The sequence below is a fragment of the Lepisosteus oculatus genome, chromosome 26 (assembly GCF_040954835.1).
Source record: "Lepisosteus oculatus isolate fLepOcu1 chromosome 26, fLepOcu1.hap2, whole genome shotgun sequence".
NCBI lineage: Eukaryota > Metazoa > Chordata > Actinopteri > Semionotiformes > Lepisosteidae > Lepisosteus > Lepisosteus oculatus.
This window is the reverse complement of record NC_090721.1, coordinates 3,507,471-3,533,681: the sequence shown is the minus strand read 5'-3', so window position 1 is coordinate 3,533,681 and position 26,211 is coordinate 3,507,471. Positions and strand designations below refer to the sequence as shown.

The window sequence follows — 26,211 nt, the reverse complement described above, 5'->3', positions numbered from 1 at the left end:
TCCAGCTCTTTCCAAGCGTGTTTTAACATGTTAGTGACTTATTTCTGTCGGAGGTTAGATTGTATAGTGTTTTGTGCACACAGCAGCTCGCTAATTATCGACAGCAAGCAATTATTCTGCTTTTAAAAAGAATCCTAAAAAACAGGCCACAAAATACATCCTAGGAAACCCAAACTGAATAAAATGAACACTCAACTTTCGTGTCTTTGAGTGGGAAAACCAAAACACACAGTTAGAAGAGGCATGACCGCAAGCGTCCCGTCAGTAATGTACTGTACCTTGATGATCTGACCCTCCTTGAACGGCAGCTCCTCTTCAGCGGCATCAGGGTTTGGGGACATGACAGCAGGATCGTACTGGAACAGAGCCACAAATATGCGGACTGTGCTGTCTGCTGCCAGCCCCTCCACCTCTGAGCATTCAGTGGCCTCTGGAGTCTCAGCCCTGGGGGCGTCTGTATACAGCAACACAAGCACAGCCATCAGCTCAGGCCCTCACCGTGCGATTACCTCGCTGCCCCTGGTAGAACCTGAGGCAAAGCATGAGCTGCACATGTACCTTAAGGCTTTAACCTGGGTGTGTCCTTAAGTAGGGATAGCAAGCTAAGCCCCTCTGAGCCTAAGCCACTTCGAGCCACTGCAGGTGGATAGATTCCATCTCAAACATGCCCTAACTACCCGGACAGGAAATCCCCAGGGCAAAAATCTGAACAAGGCTGATAAACCCATAAGCTACAAAACCGTTTGTTCACTGCTGATTGTATCTTACTGAATGTGATAGACTGAGATACAAAATAGAGTTACTATATGTCAAATAAGAGAAGTGTGTAGTGAATAGTATACTTGACTTTCCTACCCTACTTTCAGCAAAGTTAAAGTTGATATTTCATTCATCATTATGACTTTTTATGAGCTTATCTTGTCCAAAGAAGTTCTCTTCAGCTTGTCTGTTTCATTACCTGCTTATCCCAGACTTATTTTGGGAACATTCAGTTGAGGTGAAAATGAGACTCAAGAAAAGGGAACTTAATTAATTCACAATTTACAAAGTTTAACGTATAAAAGAAAAAAGCAATAGATGCTGTGAAAGTTAAGTGGTTCCACTGCTCCTGTTTGAGAACCTCTAAGTTGTACACAACAAGCTACACAATATACTTTGAAAAAGCAAGTTACTGAAAGCCTTCTCACAATCTGCCTAAATAATTCAGAAATAATGATGCACCATTCATGTGCATCTAAAGTACACACTATCATGTAGTTTCAAAACTTAATCGCTAATACAATTGCTAGCATTTAAGAGGTTCCAGACTTGCACCATTCCAAAACTGCAAACCAGACTTGACCTGAGTGTTTCATTTTGCTGACGACAGTCAATAAGACACCACTGTTGCAAACGTTAAGGTGTCTTTACCTCTACAAGCACCTTTCTTGTCACCTCCTTTTGTTAATAACCTCTTTAGAGCGCTCGGTGGCACGCGCAACAATGTTTCCACACAGCACGTAAATGACCTTTTACGACTTCTACTTCTGTCTTGATTGCTCTGACTTACTATTTCAGCAATTCAATTGCCGTTCTTTCCACTTCTTGACTGGGCACGCTGGGTCCAGCTGAGCCTCTAGATCTGCTTTGGCCCACGTGTGCGTGCGTGCGTGCGTGCGTGCGTAATACCAGTCAGCAGTACAGACTAGTTACTTTCAGTGGGAGGAACAGAGAGCCTGACCTTTTGCTGGCCTGGTTTCCAAGTGGTCCATCTTCGGTGAGAAGCCGTTCAGTCCCCGCCAGGAAACTGCCTCAGCAGAGTGTGGGAGCCGAGGGTCTCCTTCGGCAGAGGTTTCCTAACACACATCAAAAACTTGAGAGGAACTGCCTTTCTTTCCACATTCCAATAGAGGAACACAAAAACACTACTTGAGGTACACAGCCGTGCCTGCGCACACAGATTAAAGTGGAGGGGGAGGTGACAGCAAGACAATAATTAAGTAGCTTAATAAATATCAGCAAGGTTGATATACGGTGCTGTTTTTGCTTAAATTATCCACAAAACTGTTTCCACAATTAAAGCTTCTAGGATTGTTGCTGCTGAACAAGGGGCCACGTGAGCACAAATATGCCTTGGCACATGCCTTCTGATGAAGGATGTTCAGCCTACATACTCCAAAAGGCAATTTCGACTGTACAGGCGTCAGCTGGTGTTTCACGCCTTGCAGCCAGCCACTGTGCTGTTCACAAGAAGCAGGAGAAAACGCAGTACCACACAGCCACTAGAGAGCAGGAATCGAGCGTTGCAAAGGAGCAGGCAAACAAAAGAGGAAGGGGGTAAATGGCTAAAAATAGTCACAACAAACATATTGGTTTTAACCCTTTGCATCCACTGTTCTATTTCAGATATCATGATCACCTCTTTGCCACTATTACCAAATCTAATCCATAGTCCAGTCATTCTCCATAGTACAGTGAGTATTTGTACTGTATATTCTATATATTCTGTATAGTTTTGCAGTTAAACAAGATTTGCTTGTTACACTAAATATCCTAAGCCCCTTTTAGGGGCTATGCAATTAGAAGTCCAACACTGCTTGGACTGTTGGTGGAGGTCTGCTAATATATAAAAAGATGTCTGTTGACAATAAAAAATGGGATTTACTGTAAAACAGTTTGTCTATTTTGTGACTAAATTATGTGAAATAAGGCACTGTAGGTGTGTGAGCTTTTGAGGAGAGAGAAGGGCAGGGCATAATTCTGATTAAGTCTGCCCTGACCCACATCATTCACAAACACAATGACACAGAGAATAACTCCATCAGATGCAAATGATTAAAGCCAATCACACAGAACAACAGGAAACACACCCTGTGAGAGTCATCGCTGCTGTGCCCCTTTGCCCCGTGCTCGGGTCTCGCCCGCCGGCCAGCCGTTTTGTGAAAATCCTGCCCACGGATGACCCCCTCTCCTGCCTCTGGCCCCCCTCTCCCTCTGGAACGGGAGCCCACCGTCCCGGACGCACCCACTTTTCCCCGGCCATGCAGCTGCTCGTGAGCTTGGTGCTGGTAGCGGGGGTGATGGTGGTGAGAGGGCGATTTGGACTCAAACACCTCGTCTTCCACCATCCCCTGCCTCTTCAGCTCCCTCCTGCGCCCCTCCGAGGTCACGGACTCGCATGGGCTGGAGCAGTCGCTTAGCTCCTCCGGGCCCTCTGACTGGGTGCCATCCACCCACCAGCCAGCGTGCATCTGCCCCAGGTGGACCGCTGCTGGTCTGTAAACCAGAGCTTCCTCGTCATCCTCCGTTCCGTACTCAATATCAATTTCCACGCCGTTGCCCACGGAAGCATTGTTCCCTCTTCCTCCTCTGCTGCTGTAATACTTTCCAGCATGAAGGCCAGACTTCAGAAGCTCCGAAGAGATGTGGTCCCTTTGGGTTTGCAGAAGAGCTTCTCTCCTTAACCTGTCTCCGGACTTCTCAGCCAGGAGGTGCGAGTCTTTGGGCTCCCTTTCATGGCATCTTCTCATCCGGGGCTCCTTGCTGTGGATGTAAACGCTGCCCCCGGAGTCAAAATCCTCCTCCTGGTACTCGGAGGCCTTGTTGCCTGTCTCCACCATGGCAGAGAGATGCGTCTTCTGGGAATGTTGCTTGCTTCTGCTCTGCAGGACACTGTATCTACTGGGATCTTTTGTCTCACCTGATTTCTCACAGACCTGCAGCATGGGATGACATCCTGGTGATGACTCCCTGGCAGAGCTGTGTGGTTTTGGAATCAAGAGCAGGCTCTCACTGGCTTCCTTAAATTTGCCACTTGATTGTCTGTCATTTGCTTCACTGTGGTTGTTGGCTTCTGCCAGCAAGGTGGGGTTTCTGCCAGATGCAAGTTTTCTGGCTCCATGGAAAGTCTCTGGAATTGTGGGCCGCTTCTCCGATCCGTGGTGCGGAGTCTCTGAAACATCGGGAGACTCGCCGTCTTCCAGCTCCTGACTCTCATCTTCTTCCTCTGTGACCTCAGGGATGCTGAAGAGCTGCTTGCTGTGGTGAGTCTGCAGCGGGAGTTTCAGGATCTTCTCCAAAATCTCTTCATCGCTGTCCGTTTCCCAGGTGTCCGGCTGGGCAGAGGCAGAGGGCGAGAAGGAGCCAGGGGTGGCGAGGGGGGATGTGATGTGTAGTAGGAAGACCACGTTGGGAAAAAGGGTTGTGCATGCAGAGGGTATGAAACCCAATAAGGGGAAAAATGAAATATTGGCATGCCCGGGAAAAGAAAAGAAAAAACAAAATCAAGAGGGAATGGGGTTTTAAAAAAATAACACAGGAAAGAGTGGGCACCAAAGTTAAATGTATTTTATATATTACAGCATTAGTGTAAAACACAAAGAACTTCTTCTGGCTTCAAAACAGATTAATGTTGTTTAAGCTTTAAAAGTTTTGCAGCTATAACATTTGCATAAATAAGTTGGTTAATGACAAGTAAAAAAAAATGTTTACGTCAGGGAGCAGAACTCTCCTTCGAAAACTGGAGGATTTCTTTTGGATGATGATGCACAAGTGGACAAGGAACATAAGGGCACTCTGAAAGCTTCCACCAGCTTTTAGGAAGACCTTGATGCCTGTATTACCTTGCTGCCATCTCCAACACCGAGCCCTCCACTCTGCTCCTCTCCTTCCTCAGTGCCCAGAGCGTCGGAGCACAGGTCCTCTTCGTCCTCCTCCAGGATGTCCGACAGGTCCGAACCCCGGCTGCTCTCGGTCTGATATTCGCTCAGCCGGTGGTCATTCACAGGGTCCTGCAAAACAACATCAATCTCTGTGTAAAGGCACAAGGGCATTGGAAGGGTCACAAACGAGAGTCACAAGCCAATGGATATGAGAATCTCTATCACTTGAAAGAAGACTCTACCAGCATGGCTGGGCAGCTTGTTCTAGACCCCCTACAATCTTTTGGGTAAAGAGCTACCACCTCTTCACAGTTTTCAATGCACTTCCTCATCGTTTCCACTTGTGTTCTCTGGTGTGAATTTATTTGCTCATTCTGAAGACATTCGCTGGGATGACTTTAAAGAATTCTAAGCGCTTTCATTCGATCTCCTTGCTGTAATCACAATCCCCTTGAGACTGTGGAAGAACCAGTGACTCAGACACTGTCACTCTTTTCATCTATACACTGAAAACGACTTCTTTTTCAACTAAACCGTAATCCCACATGTATTGTACGGATGTATTGAACTACTCATCCTGCAAAGAAACATGCTATTGGCATGTGGAAATTATGTAATTGTGTATTCCCTAATTAAAAACTGTAATGAAATCATATATGTTATGACAAAATATATGATTATGAAAATGACTCGTGATGCATTTGATGTGCCTCTAATCTCAGTGTGACATACTTTAGATTCCATTTGCATGAAGGAAAGAACTTACTTCTGGTCATTAAGACTGCTTATTTCTTGCACTGACTCTAGGCTAGGATTCCTCTGTGCTCAAACTGCCCAATCGAATTCACGTAAGAACAGGCAGTCTGCCCACTGTTTGCGTCACGAGGGAAATGAGGATCTCTAGCTGGCAACAGCAAACAAGATGACGCTTGAAGGCTTCTTAGCGCTTGGAATTCAGACACTCCACCCAAGCTGTTTTCCAGTCTGTGAAAGTGACCTAATGCTGTTGTCATCAACCCCCCCCCATCAGAGAGCTGCTTATTCCTGGTCATGGTTGTGGAACCCGATGCTTATCCTAATGGCTCAGGGCGCAATGTAGGACTACACCCAGGATGGCACAGCAGTCCATTGCAGCGTATGCATGCAGAAGCACACAGGGTCAGGGACAGTTTAGAGACCCCTAGTGTGTCCTGGGAGGTGGGTGAAAACTGAAGCACATGAGGAAAACCCATGCAAACCAAGGGAAAACATGCAGATTCCAGTACTGAAGGTGTCTGGTTGTAATCAAACCCAGGACTCAACAGCTGTTAGGCAGGAGTACTAACCACCAGACCATATAGCTGCAGCCATATCACCCTGCAACTCACAGCTGGAAGCCCCCTGAAGCTCAGCAGGTGTGAGCCTGGCCAGTACCTGGATGGGAGACCTCCTGGGAAAAACTAAGGCTGCTGCTGAAAGAGGTGTTAGTGGGGCCAGCAGGGGGCGCTCACCCTGCGGTCCATGTGGGTCCTAATGCCCCAGTATAGTGACGGGGACACTATACTGTAAACAGGTGCCGTCCTTCGGATGAGACGTAAAACCGAGGTCCTGACTCACTGTGGTCATTAAAAATCCCAGGGCGTTTCTCGTAAAGAGTAGGGGTGTAACCCCGGCGTCCTGGCTAAATTTCCCATTGGCCCTTACCAATCATGGCCTCCTAATAATCCCCATCTATGAATTGGCTTCATTACTCTGCTCTCCTCCCCACGAGAGCTGGCGCACTATGGCTGCCGTCGCATCATCCAGGTGGATGCTGCACATTGGTGGTGGTGGAGGGGAGTCCCCTTTACCTGTAAAGCGCTTTGAGTGGAGTGTCCAGAAAAGCGCTATATAAGTGTAAGCAATTACTATTATTATTATTGTTCTGGCCTACTGTTGTTAATCAGCTGGTATCAGAGCAATGTCTTTTAGAAAGCAAAGAAAATAAGAAAAGCAGCAGCTTCCATACCTCCTTAGGCCTCAGGTAGGGGTCCTGATGGGATGGTATATTTCCAAGCCCTGTTTTCTGCAGGTTGTGGTCCAGGAACTCATCCATTGACACCACTCTAACATTCCCATGAGAGCTCTCCTCCTCTGCCTCATGCTCCGATTCCTGCCCTGAGGTGTCCAGACAGTGGCTGTGGCTGCCTGAGGGGACCTGGTCTTCAGTCCTCCCTGCCGATTCCCCTGGCAAACCCTGGGAGGACTCCACACTCATTTCCGCTACCGAGCTGCTGGGGTCTGCGCTAGACACAGCCTCTTCCAGGAAGTCCGTGATTGAGACAGATGGACGTTTCACAATGACGCTTTCGGAGTCTTTGGTTGAATCTAACAGTCTTCCAGTTCCTGAACTTGAGGTGATGTCAACCTGGAAAACATGTTACGGATATGACTACTGCTTACAGGGCTTAGTTCAGCTGGCCCAGTCTGTTCAAGTTCTCCTGCTGCAGGATTGTAGAAGTACATCTAAATAAACATCAGCATCAAATTACATATCAAAGAGCTCCCAAACAAGAATTCTGTCCTCTGCTCTTCTGGTAATAAACTCTGGATGTAGAGATTTTAGAAAAGAGACTACCCATTTGCTCAGTATGCAAGGCTGATATCTGATAAAGCTACATCATATTTGCACAAAGTCTTGTTAATTCTAGAAAATCACTGCGATAACATTAAACATGAACTTTAGCAGGACAGTTACCGTGTGGCCTAAATGGAAGTTTGACACCGACGAACCCTCATGCAGGATCAAGCTCGATGTTGATGCCCCCGCTGCTGGCAAAGAATCTGCCAATGAATTGACAGACTCTGTCCTCTCCTCTCGGTGGAGAGCAGCACCCACGCCGTCACCGAGGTTTGCTTTGGGAAAGGTGGGCACGGATGCTTCGCGGGCGGCGAGGGCAACTGGCGGCTCAACCCGAAGAGCAGAGGCAAGGAGTAGAGGGGCTGTGGCAGTTGTGGAGTGCATGCTGACCTCCAGCAAGCTGCTGGCACTGGGTGGGGTTGGCAGAGGCTGGCAGGGAGCCGTGGCTGCGAAAAGCTTTGCTGGGATTTTGACAGGCACTGAATCCGTCGATTCCCCATAAGTGGACATTGTCCGCACTGTGAGCTCCTGTGCTGCCTGCAGGATGTGCATTTGGGAAGGTCCCACCAGCACACTGCCAGCTGTAGGGGAGGCAACTTCTAACACCTGGGAAACAGCCCACAGAACACAAATGGAGGAATTAAGACACAGGAGCAAAAACTGGACAGCCAGAGAGACTTACAATATACACTAAAGGAAACAATTCTGATAAATACCATGAAGCCGGAGAAGCTTTCTAATATTGGACTAGTTATTTCTATTGGATATATCAGTGAAGCAAGAGATTTGAAAGTTAAATACCTACAATCAAAAAGCAGCCATGAAAAGAAGTACCTACAGTAACAGTGCAAAGTGCCTGAGTTCAATGATGTAATACAGACATCATAATAAACTAAAAATAAAAATAAGATTATAATCAAAATAAGCAAGACAAGAAATAAATATAAACATGATGAACAAATGAGATCGCTTTCTGACAAAATTGCCAAGAATGCAATAACTCAAGAGCTATGTAGTGTAACCATCTCACGCTCCACTGAGTATTTTTATTAAGGCTAAGTCAATACTTTAGGTGTACTGTGCTGTTGGACATATTGTACAGTTTGTTCAGTATCGATTGACCTACTGTATGCTTCTTACTTTTTGCTTGTCTGCATAGATGGCGTATCCTGTCACACGGACCCCGTTGGATGTGCCTGCAGCGTCAATGGTGACAGGAAGCCAGCTGACCAGTGCAATGCCAGGGCTGGGGCCCAGCTCCACCTGGACATCCAGTGGGGCATCCGGAGGACCTAGGGGTAAATCTGGAAGATTAGGTAGTGGGCCCTTATACAGCATAACAAACGTACAGCACGGCAGGAGGAAAAACAGACTCTAAAAGGATGAGCAGATTGGCAGGTAATTTGGCCAATCTAAAAACACGGACACTATTACAGGTGTTCTCACCTGCGGTTAAAGTGATGAACGATGTTACGGCACATTTGCGCTCCCGCCGGTCCAGGGGTAACTCCCAAGGCGTGCGGTGTGGCCTGGCCTCCACTTTGACTCTGTACCTCAAGTTCGGCCTGAGGTTGCTGAGGCAGTGCGAGTAGCAGCCGGCCTTCACGATCTCGCACTCCTCGTCGTTCAAAAACACCGCGTGCACATAGTTACTGTTGCTGGGCAGCCACGCGAGGCTGGCCGAGGTGGCGGTGGTGCTCTCCACCTTCAGCTGGGTAGGCGCCACGCACACATCTCGGCCAACCAGGATGCTGCAGCGGAGCTGGTCCGAGTCCCCCTTCTCCGTCACGCTCTGCACGGACACGCGGTAGGCTTTGAGGTTAACGTCTAGCCGCTCCAGAACGGCTTTCGTCTGGGAGCCAAACGGGACATTGAGCCTCAGCTCTTTGTCCACATAGACATTGTAGCTCCAGACATTCCCCCATCCAGCCGGTACCAGGGGAGGGTCCCAGCCGATGATGATGCTCTTGGCAAGCTGCTTGATTAGAGTCAGTTTCCTTGGATAAGGCACCGCATCATCTCCCACCTCCTCCATGTCGAGGTCGAAACCGTTCGACATCAGGCTGTCCACCTTCCCCAGGCCTGATAGATTCTCCTCCTCCTCTGGGACAGAGGGGTCGGTCTTCTCTGTGCTGTGGATGCTCAGTCGGAGGTGTTTCTCACTGCTGCTGTGGAAGCTGCTCTCCTGGAAGGAATTGTGGGACAGGTCACTGACCTCTGGAGGGTGAAAGCTCAGCATGTCGTCGTCGGAGATCCGCTCCACAAAGTTGGAGGGGACCAGCCCTCTCCGCCCATCCATCAGCTCCCCTGCAGAAGAAAGGTCAGATCAGGTCATCTTACCGAAGAATTTTGCACAATCCTTAGTCTGGTTTATAACTCCATTACACATAAATGAAAAAGGAATTCACACGTTTTTGGAAGTGAAGTACTGTATCTAAGCTAGGTGCCTTATTTTTATCTGCTGCCACAACAACTGGACAAGAGGCACGGCATGCAAAGCTCTTTCAGCACAGAGAAAATAGGCAACAAAGGAACCTTCGTAGAATCCGTCCTCATCCATGTCTCCATACACGTAGATGTACTCTCCAGCAGTGAGAGGAAGCTCTGCCTCTGGATTTTCATTTGGGCCGTCAAAAGGATTGTAGCTGCAGAAATAACAGTCGCCTTCCTTAATGCTATTTTCCGTACACTTGTAAAAAAAAAACATTCTAAGTACAGTATAAACAGTTTTCTTCCTTCAAGATTTCTACTCTCAAGAGTAGAGCATCGCAACACTTATACACAGCATTCAGTAACATGTGAAGTCAAGCTTTCAGCTCCTGGCATGCCTATCAATCTTGTTTTCTTTACTCCTTCTCTAATGACACATCCATCCCTGGAACCACAGTGTTTATTAGATACTACTACTAGTGTTTACTAACATACTACTATGATATGGATGACTATACTTGTATATATCCTTAACTGGCGTGGCACTTTCTGATGGATTAACCATGGACAACCAGTCACATTGAACCATGTCAATTTAATACAGTTATGTAACATTTCATTCTTGTAAAATATATACTAATCTATTGTGTAGAATTTGTGTTCTATGGGCATTTTGTCCTTTGTTTCCCCAATTATTTCCATCTGTATGAGGCAGATATGTATGCATCTGTATTTCCAAGTGACGCATGGAAACTGTGAATAATGAAAAGCAAAGGAGGTTATACAAATATATCTCAAGTGATCATGAAAGCATCCAGAATAACACTGTGAGTCAATATAGTGCACATTTATGGAATGCGTGCAGGTCCAAGCTAATCATTACCTGTATCGGGCAATAAAGACCTGCAATTTTGCTGGAGCTCTGTTCTCCGGCTCAGGTATAGGGGACACATCAATGTCTAACTCCTCCACCTCACTGGCAGTGTCAACCTAGAGAGAAAGAAATGTTCTGAATATACTGTAACTGATGGCAATAAACAGTGGCTCTCCTGCTAATGTCAAACTCATAAGTAAATGCTGCTGCATTCCATAAAGCATATAAAACTGTAAAAACATCACTTGGACACACAAAGAACACGCACATCTTTAACAGATGTTTTTTTTTAATTGATTGTTGCGTAATCAAGGTTAAAACTGCATGCAGAATCCTGCTAAGACAATCACTGTAGAGAATAATTTTGAATAACTGGACATTGGATATGTGACTGAATTTCTTTTAGTTTCTTTACATTTTAAATAAACTTTTAAATTTTTCTTATCAAATACACATTTGGAAAGACAAAATGTTGTAGACACTCCTGCACTAAATGGGGAGAAAAGGGGCCTTTAGAAATGCTCCTCCAACACACCTTGTTGTAATACCTTGACAGGGTTCAAGCTCCATAGCGCTGTACAGGAGAGTTAGCACTGATAACAGAAATGACACTTTTCTAATTGAAGTGATCATGAACCTCCAGACACCCTCATTGCAATGATTTAATATTTGTTTAAATTAATTACAGCAACAAAGAAAGCATCCTCTCTGCGTTATCATCCTCAGTTATGAGAGTCTTAGTACTGAACTGATGCACTACAGTCAAATCACAATGTTTAACAGCTATTGATGCATTGCAGCCTGCTCTGTCCGTTTACTGTGCCATCACTGGTGGATCTCTTTTCAATCTTTGTACATTACTTAGATCTGTTGCATGCTCATTTAAGTGGATACATATTTGATTACTCCTTCTATTACATCCAAACCCCAAAAAACAACTCTCTCAATTTGTGCTTTAGGTCGAGAGCCAGTAACATTAGTGTGGGGTGTATGTGAGTGTGGGGTATATGCCTGTAATGTCCTCAGATGTCTGCAGAAATTACAATACTGTGTTTAATTAACCCCCTTTATTAACCAGAAGGGCAGGTTCTCTTCACCTCTGGGGTTGGGCAGGATTTTGGCGTGCTGTGCGGGAGCGACTCTGATTTGGGTGGGAGCTGTCTGGAGTCTGGTTTTGGCGTGCCGGCAGCAGGCTCAGGCTCCGAATTGGTGCTGCTGGCGGTGGGTTGCTCCTGGTGCTGAACGGACAGCTCCTCTGCTTCCAGAGGCTGCTCCTTCGCCGGTTCTGCTGCCAGGGCAGTGTGGGCAGCAGGCGGGGTCACCTCCAGATCTGCAGGACAGGAACCATCAGCACTGCTCACAGTAAGGACACGTGCATTACAGTGCCATCTGTGCACAAGTATATGCAAACAAAGTGTGTAGCAAGGGATGACGATTTTTTTCAATTCTGCAGAAGTGAAGGGGTCATTTTGGGTTGTTTCAGAGAATCCAACTGCCTGGTTAAGATAGAATAATTCAGTCTAAATGCATTTTTACAACTCGCTAGTCGAGCTCACTGTCATTTTTAAATAATCCCGTTTAATATCTCTTACTGGACAACGAGAAAAAGTGCCTTCATTCGCATGTAAAAACTGTCAACCATAAACACTTTCTCGCTGTCTTTAAATGAAGACTTCTCTGTTGAAGTGCAATAATATTTATCTTATAAACTGTTAAAATAGCAGCGATTGGATCGTTTGCTCTTACTATAAATCCTGGTCTATACAAACAAAGGAGGTTTACTATATATTCATCAATGTAGGGTTTCACTGCCTTTCAAAAAAAACTTTTAAAATCCTTCTGTAAAACATAAACCTCATAATCCACTGGTGTTTCTGTATGATGGAACACAATATTTGTGATAGGTAATACACAGTGCAACACTGCTGTGTGCTGGGATACCTTACCTTGCACAACCCTCAAATCCTGGTGTTGGCTTCATAACCAAGCCCACAAAGGCTGACAATATTTTGTTGGTCTGTGGGCTAGTTTTAAAAAACCCAAGGCCCTACTGAACCACACAACCTTTGGATTTAAAGGTTACCACACACTGCAGGCCAAATATCTTCTTTAGCTGGTTGGATTTTAACAAATGCTTCATGCTCTATTTGATCGGAAATTTTAAAAATGTGACCACAGGTCCCAAAGTGCTTGTGAAGTGTATGTAAAACATGCACATCGTAAGACGAATTATAAAAAACAAATTCCCAACCTTGCATTCATAACCAGTGTGGTCATGCAGACAGTGGGGAAACTAAACATTGACCAGGACCACAAGACACACCCTGTCACTCAACCAGCAGTGCATCAGCTCTTTGCAAGGTGAAATACATGTGACCCCAAATCCCCAACACTTCACAGCAACCCTGTGTCATTATCATCCTCAAAATTGTACCCTCTAATGAAATGTCTGAAAAAGGACTGCTGCTCCGATCCAGACTCCAGAAGCTGACATCTCCCAGAGTGATAACATCCCAAGAACCATATGAATCTAAAAGCAGAACAAGTTGAAACCTTGCAATGAAACAGGAATATGCACGGTTTCCTTCAGCAAAAAGTAAGGTAGGAGTCTGACAACTCCAAATCCCTGGTTATGCAAAAGCATGAGGGGTGAGAGAGGTTCTTCTTTTCCTAACGATATTATAATAAAAACAGCTTGGACATTGTTGGCACAAACTTCAAAGATGCAACTACAAACGTCATGGTCAGATGTCGTTCTATTAACGAAGAACACTGTATTGAAACAAAAACAGGGCTGCCAGGCTACACATGATTGTGCCCTTTGTGTTCTCCAGACCTGGAGGCTGCTTCTTCGCCATGCCTGCTGCCCAGGGCCGTACCTTTCTCTCCTGACAGCTCCAGCCCGTTGGTCAGCGGGGAGGGCGGGTCCAGGCTGGAGCTCAGGAGGTCAAACTTGGCGGCCTGCAGACGGAACCGCTCCAGCTCGTGGGACAGCAGGCCGAACTGCTCGCTCTGACTGCGGCATTTCTCCTCCAGCTCCTGCACCTTCACCTGCAGGGGCACAGAGGGCCAGCAGGGTCAGACAGTCCACTAACTGTGAAACTGGGCCGTGTCCGGCCTTCGCAACTTCAGCAGCGTTAACGATGAGCCAATCGGAAATCAGTCTTCCTGCGCTGGAGGGTTAGTTACCCATGTAGAAATCAAACAGGATAACAGTACTTCTCAACAAAACGAACAATTTAAACACGCAATGAAGCACTCAGAAGTTATTTTAACAAAGTATAACGCACACAGCCATTTTTATTTGATTGGTCCTATTTTTGAAATGGTTCTTAGTTGTTTCTGTTTATTGGGAAATCCCAGAGACAGTCAGAGAGGCTCCAGCCCTCTGTTCGTGCAAGTTTTAATGCAAACAGATGCTACTGCTCTTGACGGAGGACCCATTATTTTACCTCCTTTTTTAAGCTAGTGCACCAAGAGGGCCAGACTGGAACTGATGAATGGAAATGCCTTTTTAAATGGGAACTTAAAAATCAATTTGGTTTGAGTGAGGGTATCTGGAAAAAAAAATCTGTTCTGTGGAGCAGAAAAAAAAAAGAGTAAACCAGGGAATAGTTATCATTTTTATGATAGTCAAAAGAAAAAGGGCATCTAATCTGGACACCTAACAACAAGTCAAAACAACGCTTCTTCTCTGGTGTTACCCATGAGGGATCACAGAAATTACCGCTACCTATACCCCTATAGGCAGTAGTTCTATATTTACAACATTAGCTTGTGTGCCATGGAAAAACTACTGCACATTTATATAATGTACTAGAATGCATAAGAATTTGTAATAATTCTTACACCTTAATGACAGACCTTACCTTCATCTTCTTAACACTGTGCCTGTAGATAGTAATTTGCACATAACAGTAAAGGACAGAAATAATGAAATAAACACTGAAGGGGAAACAAAACAGTGCAGAAAAGCAGATCGGGATTATGGCTTTAGAAATGCGTTGTGGTGAAATGTTAATTCATATACGCCAGACATGTTCTGAAGGGCAAGCATGTATGAAACCTGCAGTGTGCCCCACCTTATTTAGGAAGTGGGAGGGGGGGCAGGGAAGATAGCAGAGTGATGACAAAGCTGTTGTCTGCCAAAGCTGAGTTTCACTTCTCAGTGCAGACACTGCCAAACTGCCGTTTCCCGAGCTACAATGGGGCACAGTAACCAACAAAACCAATGGAGTAGAACTCAGAACACAAAGCTATAAATAACCTCCTCTTTTACCTTTAACCATGCTGAATACTGTGCTGCAGTTCACAGAACACTCAACTGGACTAAAACATAATATTGGATTGGTCTCTTCACTCAATTAGAAATCTCTCTGTGCTACATGTCTACCCCAAAATATACAGTTTCCTCACAAACAAGGCTTTAGTGATGCCACTATTGCAATTTGACCTATTAAATAAAGACTTCAACCCACCTGCATATACCAAAATGATGTGCTCCGTAAGCCGATGGCTATTTCCGCTGTCAGAAAGATTAATTTATGCACAGAATGTATAATTGTGGGCATGACATTTTAATTTAATTCAGGTTCTGGTCAAGGAACTAAACTGTCTTTTTTCTACACTCCTTCTGATTGCTTGTCTTCACAGTATTTCAGTGGGATAAAACTGTAGGAAAGGTGACAAGTATCCAGTCTATTCTCTTAGGCTTTGCCTCCTCTCTCGCTTTCCGGAGGCGACAGACGTTGGTTTGCCGATAAATTACATTTCCACTCATTTCTATCTTGTCAAGAATGATACTTATTAATACGTCAATGGCTGTGAAAGTCACAAGATGACTGGCTGAAAGGCAGTCCTTAATCCACTCCCCAGGAGCCAGCAATAATATCCCTGCACTCCACATGTAACCTCAGAGCTGGCGCCCGTCCAGGCCGCTCTGCACTTGACTCAAACAGCTCGCTGTTCTGGAAGAGAGCAGGACCAAGGAACACCTGTCACCCCAGAAAAACCGTGAGGCCACAGACAATGATTTTCTACCCTTTTCCATAAAGGCTCCAAATCGCCATCCCTCAAAACTGCCTTGTTCCACTCACCTTTCTAATCGCCTGTCTGAAATTATCTGACAACACGACAGCCCTACTGTCCACACGACGGATTACCAAAATTAATACAATAACTGTGAAGGGTTTACATAACGCACTAACGCTCACCAAGGGTTACCACTACCACTGCAGGATCACAGCTGAGGAATTGAATTGTTCTCATAATATGGCTTCATACATATTGTTTCAAACAAACGGGTTTGAACATACAGTATACACATTCTCCTTTTTCTCCTCACTACTGCTATACAGTCACACAACTGGTGAATTTGTCACTAATGACAAATGCTTAATCCATTTTTATAAATGAATCCATATTAAATGATTCAAATGGAAGTATGCATGTGTGTGCATGTAGATGTATATATGCTTTTACAGTATATATACACACACACAACTGTTTTGACTTTTACTTTTTAAACTATAGGATGGCACTGCTCTCTATAGCAAGCATCTTGTGGAAATGACTTATTTCAGATGACCTGAAGCTGGGTTTCTACAGGAAGGGGGAAATAAAGCACACTGTGTATTGCTTATACCTGCATGCAGTCCAGTGTGTTCTGGTTAGCAGCAAAAACAAAGCACAGAAAGATTTCACACAAAAATTTTAAAACAACCAAAAAAGTAAGCATGCTCATAATATTCCAAGCCAAGGTGGGAGAAAAAAGATATTAATAGATTAAAAGTCATAGGCATCAACAGCAGAGATTTTAAAGTTTAATGTGCATCAGAAAAGTGTTTTTGCCTCCTGTCTTTTGCGAGAGGATTATCCACCTTCCCATCGTCTATAAACGGCAGGGCGTAAACAAAAGAGCTGTAAGCACAGTTCGCAGTGCTTGAAAATTAAATGCATTTCACTGCTTCATATTCACTCACTATTCCAAAATATTAATTGGCCTCTGCCTACTATCTCAATTTGGAAATCCACAATGTTGTAAAAGCTCTTAAATACAAATAAAATTCATACAAAGTTTGAGCTCTTTGTACGTATGCTGCACTTAAATACTGACATGCGCTAATTTATTAATTGATATCTCGAAGCTTACTGAACATTAATAAACACATTTCACAAAACAAGGTTTCATTTGTGTCATAAAAATATACAGCAGCAGGTGAGGGTTCATTCCATGCTTAAAGGTAAAGAAAAGAAACTTTTTGACTGTGGAGCCTTCTTCACTCCTTGTTTCTTTCCATTTCAGCTCAGAATGAACCCTTACCTATTCCTTTGCAGCCTACGCATGCTGACACAGCTACCTACTTGTGCGTCATAAAAATATCTACAATTTTTAAAATGATGTGCTTTGACTGGTTTCAAAGTGACCTGACCTAGGACATAAGAATGCATACCAATGAGGCTATTTTGCCCATCTAAACTTTTTTTTTCTTTTGCGAAGGATTTCTCAATGTGGAACTGCTATTCTGGCACCATGTGGCACGTCTGATGGCTTCTCATTGCTGGTGCCAGGCTTTAGTCAGACTCAGGGGAGGTGATTACCTCCTTCCAGACTCTCAGTGTGAAAAAGCAGAGCCCTCTTAAGGAAGCAAAGCACTTTTATGATGCAGCTTTAATAAGTCAGAGCAGTTCAAACAGAACAAAAGGGACTGTACCATCTCCCTCCGTAACACTAGCTGGATCAAGTCCTACAATGAAATACATATTCCATTTACTGTGCTGAATAAAACAATACATGCACTTCAAACGACAATGAACAAAGGTACCATTTTTCCTGAAAAATGTCAGTAACATTACATCTAAGCTTTATGTCAGCTCAAATTTTGGGAATTTCTGATCACTCCAATATTATTAACCATTAAAAGCAGTTTAAATGTGCTATCATTACAAGGTTACATCATGTTTCTCATATGACAGCAAAGAGATGCAGCTCCGTCTGTACTGTGGAGGAAGAACCATCATTTCTTATACTGTAATAAAACTAAACAGAGGGCTGATCTTGCAGAGCCGACAGAGCCAGGTTCCCCAGAGGGACACTAATGCATGTTTACCAAGGGGAAGGTAACATCACTCAAGGCTGCCCGAGAGGAGTCTTGATGTTTACAGCAGAGACACAATGGGATTTTGCATTTTCTGTAGCCACAGTATCTCGAAAATGACTTCTGTATGAATAATGCATGCATTTTATATGCTCATTAGAGAGAAGCATCATGGATAAACAAAATGCCAGCTGTTTGCAACTGCACAGCCCTGAAAAATCAACAGAACCCATTCCTGCAGGCTCTCATAATTCTAAAGAGATTTAATCAAATTAGTTCTCAGTGTCTGTTTTTTTTGTATGACAGCTGTCAATACAGATATTACCAGGTTTTTTTAACTGTTCGATTCAAGAATACGATTGGGCGGGGGTACTTTACCCTCCACTAACCTCCAACAACTGTACCACTCCCTCATGTTCCTTCTTCGCTGCCACTTGAGCCTGTTTTAAAACAAGAAATGACAAAAATCGACAATTACTGTAATTAGAAGCCTATTAGCGTGGTCATCATTTTTTTCAACTATGCATATGCAAATACCCAAGGAATCTACAGTGCCTTGCGAAAGTATTCGGCCCCCTTGAACTTTTCAACCTTTTGCCACATTTCAGGCTTCAAACATAAAGATATCATTTTTTTATTTTATGTGAAGAATCACCAACAAGTGGGACACAATTGTGAAGTGAAACGAAATCTATTGGATTTTTGAAACTTTTTTAACTAATAAAAAAATGAAAAGTGGGGCGTGGAAAATTATTCGGCCCCCTTGCGTTAATACTTTGTAGAGCCACCTTTTGCTGCGATTACAGCTGCAAGTCGCTTGGGGTATGTCTCTATCAGTTTTGCACATCAAGAGACTGAAATTCTTGCCCATTCTTCCTTGCAAAACAGCTCGAGCTCAGTGAGGTTGGATGGAGAGCGTTTGTGAACATCAGTTTTCAGCTCTTTCCACAGATTCTCGATTGGATTCAGGTCTGGACTTTGACTTGGCCATTCAAACACCTGGATATGTTTATTTGTGAACCATTCCTTTGTAGATTTTGCTGTATGTTTGGGATCATTGTCTTGTTGGAAGATAAATCTCCGTCCCAGTTTCAGGTCTTTTGCAGACTCCAACAGGTTTTCATCCAGAATGGTCCTGTATTTGGCTGCATCCATCTTCCCCTCAATTTTAACCATCTTCCCTGTCCCTGCTGAAGAAAAGCAGGCCCAAACCATGATGCTGCCACCACCATGTTTGACAGTGGGGATGGTGTGTTGAGGGTGATGAGCTGTGTTGCTTTTACGCCAAACATATCGTTTTGCATTGTGGCCAAAAAGTTCGATTTTGGTTTCATCTGACCAGAGCACCTTCTTCCACATGTGTGGGGTGTCTCCCAGGTGGCTTGTGGCAAACTTTAGACGAGACTTTTAATGGATATCTTTGAGAAATGGCTTTCTTCTTGCCACTCTTCCATAAAGGCCAGATTTGTGCAGTGTAAGACTGATTGTTGTCCTATGGACAGACTCTCCCACCTCAGCTGTAGTTCTCTGCAGTTCATCCAGAGTGATCATGGGCCTCTTGGCTGCATCTCTGATCAGTCTTCTCCTTGTCTGAGCTGAAAGTTTAGAGGGACGGCCAGGTCTTGGTAGATTTGCAGTGGTCTGATACTCCTTCCATTTCAAGATGATCGCTTGCACAGTGCTCCTTGGGATGTTTGAAGCTTGGGAAATCTTTTTGTATCCAAATCCGGCTTTAAACTTCTCCACAACAGTATTACGGACCTGCCTGGTGTGTTCCTTGGTCTTCATGATGCTCTCTGCGCTTTCAACAGAACCTTGAGACTATCACGGAGCAGGTGCATTTATACAGAGACTTGATTACACACAGGTGGATTCTATTTATCACCATCAGTCATTTAGGACAACATTGGATCATTCAGAGATCCTCGCTGAACTTCTGGAGTGAGTTTGCTGCACTGAAAGTAAAGGGGCCGAATAATTTTGCACGCCCCACTTTTCATTTTTTTATTAGTTAAAAAAGTTTCAAAAATCCAATAGATTTCGTTCCACTTCACAATTGTGTCCCACTTGTTGGTGATTCTTCACATAAAATAAAAAATTTATATCTTTATGTTTGAAGCCTGAAATGTGGCAAAAGGTTGAAAAGTTCAAGGGGGCCGAATACTTTCGCAAGGCACTGTACTTTCACCCCTGGGAAGCTTTGAGCAATTGCCATACTGTGACTGAAGTGCATTCCTTAAAGGTCTCTCTCTTTCTCCAAAAGCTAGCTACCAACCTCAAATTGAAAATGAAAACGCTTAAAAGCTTCTTTTAGAGGACGGACACATTGTTTATGTCACTGAAATATATCTGCAGGAGAGCACCAGAAGTCATGGCTCAGCCCTTTGCCAGCTGTGCGTGAAGCTCTTCTCCACCCCACTGGTCCTCCTGACCAAACACTGCGAGCTGGACTCCTGAAGCACAAGCGGACTGCTGGACTGCGGGCGCTTTGACTTGGCGATCCAGCTGGGATCATGTGCTGCAGGATTCTCACCTTCTGGAGCCGTTTGACCTCTTCCTGTTTGAGCTTGAGGATCGTCAGAGCCTCCTCATGTTCCAATTCGAGCTGTTGCCTTCGCTCAGCCACCTCTCGCATGTGCTGGGGGTTCAGGAAACACCATGAACAGTCAGGACCAATGAACACCCTGCGCACCGTTCTCCTCCTCTTTCATTCTATTGTGATTGTGAATGACATGAGACTGCAAGCCTCCTGATTCATTTCTGAACTTACTATACTTGAGCAAGGCACCCCATTGCAGCCTGGACTAGCCTGTGAGATGTTTGTCTGGGGTAAAACACATGGCAGGAAAACAGAAAAGATTCAATGAGAATTATGTTACTGTCAATCTCTATCTGTTTTTATTGCCTTTACCATTGTACGCACTAACATTGGTTTGTGCACCTCAGTTTGACCTATTACCATGTGTCAAGCATGTGGTAACACTGCGTGCAGCTGGTGCACAGCATATACTGTAGCATTAGATTACCAAAGGAAATCACTTAAGACTGCAGACTACCAAAAAGTGTCATGTCTTGTTATACCACCATGCTGAGGGGTCCTCACCTTTAGGACCTGCTCTAGGTTCTCCAGTTTGGCTTGAAGTCTCTGGTTCTCCTGAAGAGCTGAATTGCGTTGAGCTGTCACTGTAGAGAGACTGTCCCTCAGCTCATCATTGTTAGCCTGCACCTAAGGAGAGAAACACATGTTGTCATTCAGGACCACTGGTGCCAAAGGCTAAGATATTATTTTAACATTTCATTACACTTATACAGCTAAGAGCAGAGGGCAGCTCCAGAGGCGATGCCCACAGAGGACAGCTATAGAGCAGAGGGCAGCTCTAGTAAAACATCGTCTGAAAAAGTGATAGTAAACTAAATTAAAAGAAAAATTAGGACATGTTGCTTATGTTATGTTGATGCAAAAAATATAGCAACATCCCTCCATTTTCTATCCCAGCAAAGCAGGGTACATCCTGGAAGGGACTTCAGTCCATCGCAGGGTAGCCAGACACAAACAGACATACACCCAGAAGCTAATAAGCCTACGAGTATGTCTTTGGTCTGTGGCAGGAACCCAGAGTGAATATGTTAACAAACGTAATTATGAGGCCAAGTTTGTCAACACTGCATTGAAAATTGTTAACGAAAATAATATTGAACAAATCTGCACCTATCAATGAACAAATCTAGGACTACATCAGGCCTAAACAGATTTTTAATTATTCTGTGCTGTACAGAGATCTGCATGTGCTCAGCTTCGGGAAGCAGGCTAGAAAAAAACCTATTCAAACCACTGTGCCTGGATTTCCAGTACTGAAACGGTCCATCAGTTGAATTTAGAAGGAGACCCCTTGCAGCTACAGACAAGTTAAACACTATCACCTGCACAGAGATAAGGATTCTGAAAGCATGTCACTTTGCAAAGTACTTGACACGGAGAGCATATTTGGAATCTGTGTTTTCCTAAAAGTGACTCAGCTCGGCTGCGTCGCTTGTTGCAACTGAACCAGCGTCTAAACCCTCACCTGCTTGAGCAGCTGGGCCTTCAGCCTAAGGCGCCGCGCCTCCTCTTCTAGACTCGCATGTTTCCCGCGCACGTCCTCCAGCTCATGCTCCTGCCAAGGGCACACGCAAAGCAGGCCATGAGTCCCAGCCAGACCTCATGGCTCATCCTCTCTGCCTCAGCTAAACTGAGCTTCACTTGCCCCTTTCCCAACTTTTTTACCTTAGATTCTGAAACAAAACTTAGTTCTAAAAAAGATTTAATAAAGGGAACATTTGGAAATAAAGGGAACACTGACACTGGATGCATAATTATTTAAACACTGTAGATTATTTGCACAGTTTTTTGTGACAATGCATCACAAAATCAAAACATTTTTTTACCTTTGGATCTTAGCTTGGCGATATTGATATCATATCATATCAGTTCAGTTGTTAAATACAAAGAAAAATAAAATTTTCTATGAGGTGACACAAAGATAAGTTAAACCACTTTCTTGATGGGCTGGCAGAACTTTCCTGAACTAAGTCCACCATAACAAAACAGGGTGTTAATAACAGGGTGGAAAAGCAGTAAGAATAGATTCTCACCAAGTCCAGGCATTTTCTCTGTCTTTTCTTTACTTCATGCTCGAGACTTTCACATTCTTTTCTCTTCTTGCTCAGCTCACTTTCCTAAAAGCATTTGTCAGCATCAGTCCAGCAGCACAACATAAAGCCCCTATTAGAACTTTCTTACAGGTAAACTGAAGCCCCAACTATAAAGCCTGCCCAGTATGATTTTCTGTCAAAACGCTTGGGTGAAATATCTAAATTTGAAAGACAATCCCGAAATGCATGGAAGTTACACCAGTCTGATTTGTCATATTGATCCTAGGTTACAATGAGGGACATTCCAAAGCTTAAATTACTTTAATTACTCTAAATGCGGCTTAAACAGGCCAACAAAGAGGCAAAATCTGCTTATTTGAACCAGGTTACAGGAACAGAAAATAATTAAATGCAATCGAATTAACTGGGGAGTACAACACCTGATTAAATATGCCTTACAATCAGATTGCAATAGCATGCTTTGTTTCTTCTAAACATCTACAGTATACAAAGCACACAGAAAGATGGAAGCTAATGTGTCAAAGCCACTTTCCTTTCTTTATCGACATCTTCACAACTACATCACTTCCTTTGTAGATGTACACAGTGTGTGCAACTTCATTACGAAAACTGTGCTACACTAGGGTGTAGTTTTGAAGTGTATTAACGTTACGAATACATAACAGATTATTTCATTTTGAATTGCAAAAATCTGTTACAGAGATTTAATCCGCTTAATGTCACAGAAACGCCTGGAGATAGCGCTGTCCCACCAGCCATTCCTCCATCCAGGTGTGAGAGGACATAAAACCAGCAGCTGAAGTGACTGAGCTGAGCAAGGTGGTTCGGATCAGACAGCTAGGCAGCCTCACCAGCTCCTGCAGCCTCTGGTCCTCAGGTTGGGAAGAGAGAGCCTCGGGTGTCACACTGGGCCTCTGCTCCTCGAGACCACTGGTATCTTCCGGAGGTCGAGGGCCTTCATCAGTGACTGGCGATGGGTTCTCAGACTGGGCCTGAAAGGGGGAGCTTTTCATCACAATGGGCTCTGAACGTACCAGATTCTACCAAATTCCTGTGCTTGTCATATTTCAATTGTGGATAAGAGCATACTGAAATAGGAAATAGTAGTTCAGGTGGGTAGCTGCGTCAGCATGCGTAGGCTGCAAAGGAACAAGTAATAGGTTTATTCCATGCTTCTTCAGGTGACACACCTGAAGGTGACACACCTGAAGAAGGCTCCACGACCGAAACGTTGTGTTCTCTTTCTTCTTTTTTTCAGCATGGAATAAACCTATTACTTGTTCCTCTGAAATAGGAAAGCATTCAGTCCATCAAGTTTGTTTACCTGTTAGTGGGTTATTCATCCGATCTAACAACCTGATTGAATTGTTTTTGAGGTGGTCTTCAACAACAATAACAGGGTGCTTCATTGTAGTTACCCAGAACCCCTTGCAGAGTAAGCGTGTCGCCTGTTTCAGCATTTCACAGAATAAACAGCATATTCTCAGATCCCTTCACTGCTTGGCTTCATGTACTCCACTGATTGTCTTTACACCTTCCAGAATTCTTAATTCCTCACTTAAGTCCCCTCAATTTCCACTGTTCAAGACCAAACTGATACAGTTGTCTAAACCTCCTGTGAGTACAGAGTTGTGAAGGCCAGATGTCTAAAATGTGAAAGCACAGAGAAGACACAGCTGTGTCTATTAATATAGCCAAGCTGTCTAGTGCAGAAAGGGAAATCTATTTTAACGTGTCCTCTAATGCTTTCATAGGAACTTCCACCTCGTGCCTCTATCTCGTGACCCAGTAACAGGATAAAACACTTAATGCTACAAATGAGAATGACTGATTTAAATGCTACAGAGGTCACAAAGCTGCACAGAATCAAGCAGAAGAGAAAAGAGAAATCTCCCTCATTGCTATCTGGGATTTCATTTAAATGAGTAGTGATGACCTGTTTCAGAATCTGATATATACACATACACTGATATCAGATACAGAACTTGCATCTATAGTATTTTTTAGTTAATAGTATATTCTAGGCAACTCAAATCAGGTATAACAACATTTTACACACATACTGAATATGCTCTAATCTATATTCATATACAGTATATATTCTATATCTGTATTTTAATCGATACATGTATTCTGATAATGTAAAGGAGGTAGACATGATTAAGAGTTAATTAACAGCTGGTTCAAAAATAGGCCTACAGTTCAATAAGGAAAAATGGGAGGAGAATAAAAGCCCTAGCCCAGTGAAGAAAATGTTATGGTATTGTGTTAAAACGCAAAACCTGTTGTGTCCCTGGCTGACCTCCTTAAGCAAGACAGACTCCCCCAGTTCACAAGCAGGTACCTCAATGGCTTCATGCTATGTGCACTGCAGACTATGTTTTACATTCCTGGTGCAATGGGCTGGTACCCACCTCCGTAGCAGGAGCAAGGCCTGGACAGTGCTAGTTAGGACTACCAGTAATGGTAAGTTGCATTTGTTGGTTAACACTTCTTTGGTTCAAACACAACTTCAATAAAAGAAATTGTACCATATGCACATTTCAGCATTCCCAAAGGAATGGCAAAATTGATAACCTGATCACTTTTTAAACGTACTGAACTGGAATATCTGCATGGTGCCTAATGCAAATGAACACGCTGATCCTGGAAACATTTAATATCAAGTTCAGTGCAGCACACACTTGTTATAAACAGTTGGCATGTCAAGTGCTGCCTTGTGCAGTTACAAAAAGTTCTTTATATTTCATCTGCATACTGTACATCAGCAAATTGCTTTGTCTTTAAAGACTGCGAAACGTGCTCAGCACATGGAATTTGGAACACTGGCTGCTCTTTGATTTTTGATTACTGCAAAGCAATCTAATTGTAATAAAACCACGTTAATGACCAAGTCATTGACAATCAGTAGGGAGTGCTAATGAACAGGAAGTAAGCTCATATAAAAAGCATGCAGGCTGAAATGGCACCATGGGCACAGTTATAGACGATCTTTCCACCAGGATTTTGCATGTCATAACTTTACAGTGCATTCGGATTCCTGAATGTTCCATTTTAACTAGCCTTTACAGGCTTTAATTTCTCACTAAGAAGATTTGCACACGCAGAATACACTTCTCTTAAAGGGATCCGACAGTGACGACAACAGCAACTCCACCACACAAACACAGAAGCCCACATGAAAATAAACACCTACCCCTTTTTCCTGTGATCTCTTTTAATTTGAAGGTTTTCCCCCTCTGCCTCCAATTATCCCTTCTAGGAGAGCTAGAAAAGTCTTAGGTGCTGCTGATGTCTTACCTACCAGCCAAAACCTCCTCCTCGCTGCCACGGCAACAGAGAGAGGATTTACTGGGCTATACCATTCTCCTGTCAGAGGGGATTAACATGCACACAACTCGTCCCTTTACTGCATGTTTTGGTTTAGAAAATTAGAGATGAACACGAAACACTAAGCAATACAACAAATGCCACTTTTTGTTACGGGTGCCACACATTTTTTCGCTGAAGACTTCCACAAAAATTAGATGAATACCAACAAAAAAAAAAAGACAGCTTTCTTCCTTGAAGAAAAAAACACTCTGGTATGATCCTAAATCCATATTACGACTTATCAGGTATCATCATTGCTCGCAATTTGGATCACATCTTCTCACGAATATTTTTTGGCGGAGGGGTTGTGGTGTTGGGGTTGGTGGGGGGGGGGAGGCTGGTGTTTGAAATGGAGGGATCGCAAAAGAAAGGAATGTAAAGAGTGAGCTCTGGACTGCCTGTTGCTGCTGTGTGTGGGCCTTCTCCTCTCTGAGACAGGTACTGTCGAGTCCTGCAGTGCTCATTTTCACGCTTGTCACTCCACACGCTGGAGTGCTGTGCTCCTCCAGCACAGACGAGCTTCCTTGAAATCTGTTCACTGAGCTT

The 26,211-nt window shown here is 44.0% G+C and overlaps 1 protein-coding gene across 14 annotated transcripts in view; it reads right to left on the bottom strand.

Annotated features, from left to right (window-relative positions):
• LOC102688540 (RIMS-binding protein 2) overlaps window positions 1-26,211 on the bottom strand; it is a 95,771-nt gene that overhangs the window by 9,368 nt on the left and 60,192 nt on the right. For 7 of the 14 annotated variants that reach the window (XM_069184576.1, XM_069184579.1, XM_069184581.1 and 4 more), the window contains 20 exons: window positions 23,145-23,285; window positions 22,273-22,356; window positions 21,705-21,794; window positions 20,744-20,866; window positions 20,174-20,278; window positions 18,030-18,080; window positions 17,257-17,289; window positions 13,423-13,594; window positions 12,978-13,073; window positions 11,641-11,873; window positions 10,553-10,659; window positions 9,775-9,884; window positions 8,686-9,546; window positions 8,380-8,543; window positions 7,357-7,845; window positions 6,628-7,026; window positions 4,602-4,769; window positions 2,850-4,094; window positions 1,721-1,835; window positions 279-454 (listed from right to left, as the gene is read on the bottom strand). In XM_069184576.1, the coding sequence (XP_069040677.1) occupies window positions 279-454; window positions 1,721-1,835; window positions 2,850-4,094; window positions 4,602-4,769; window positions 6,628-7,026; window positions 7,357-7,845; window positions 8,380-8,543; window positions 8,686-9,546; window positions 9,775-9,884; window positions 10,553-10,659; window positions 11,641-11,873; window positions 12,978-13,073; window positions 13,423-13,594; window positions 17,257-17,289; window positions 18,030-18,080; window positions 20,174-20,278; window positions 20,744-20,866; window positions 21,705-21,794; window positions 22,273-22,356; window positions 23,145-23,285 (4,962 nt within the window). Of the gene's footprint in view, window positions 1-278; window positions 455-1,720; window positions 1,836-2,849; window positions 4,095-4,601; window positions 4,770-6,627; window positions 7,027-7,356; window positions 7,846-8,379; window positions 8,544-8,685; window positions 9,547-9,774; window positions 9,885-10,552; window positions 10,660-11,640; window positions 11,874-12,977; window positions 13,074-13,422; window positions 13,595-16,187; window positions 16,209-17,256; window positions 17,290-18,029; window positions 18,081-20,173; window positions 20,279-20,743; window positions 20,867-21,704; window positions 21,795-22,272; window positions 22,357-23,144; window positions 23,286-26,211 lie in introns of all 14 variants that reach the window. The other 7 variants (XM_069184578.1, XM_069184588.1, XM_069184577.1 and 4 more) reach the window with 6 other exon arrangements.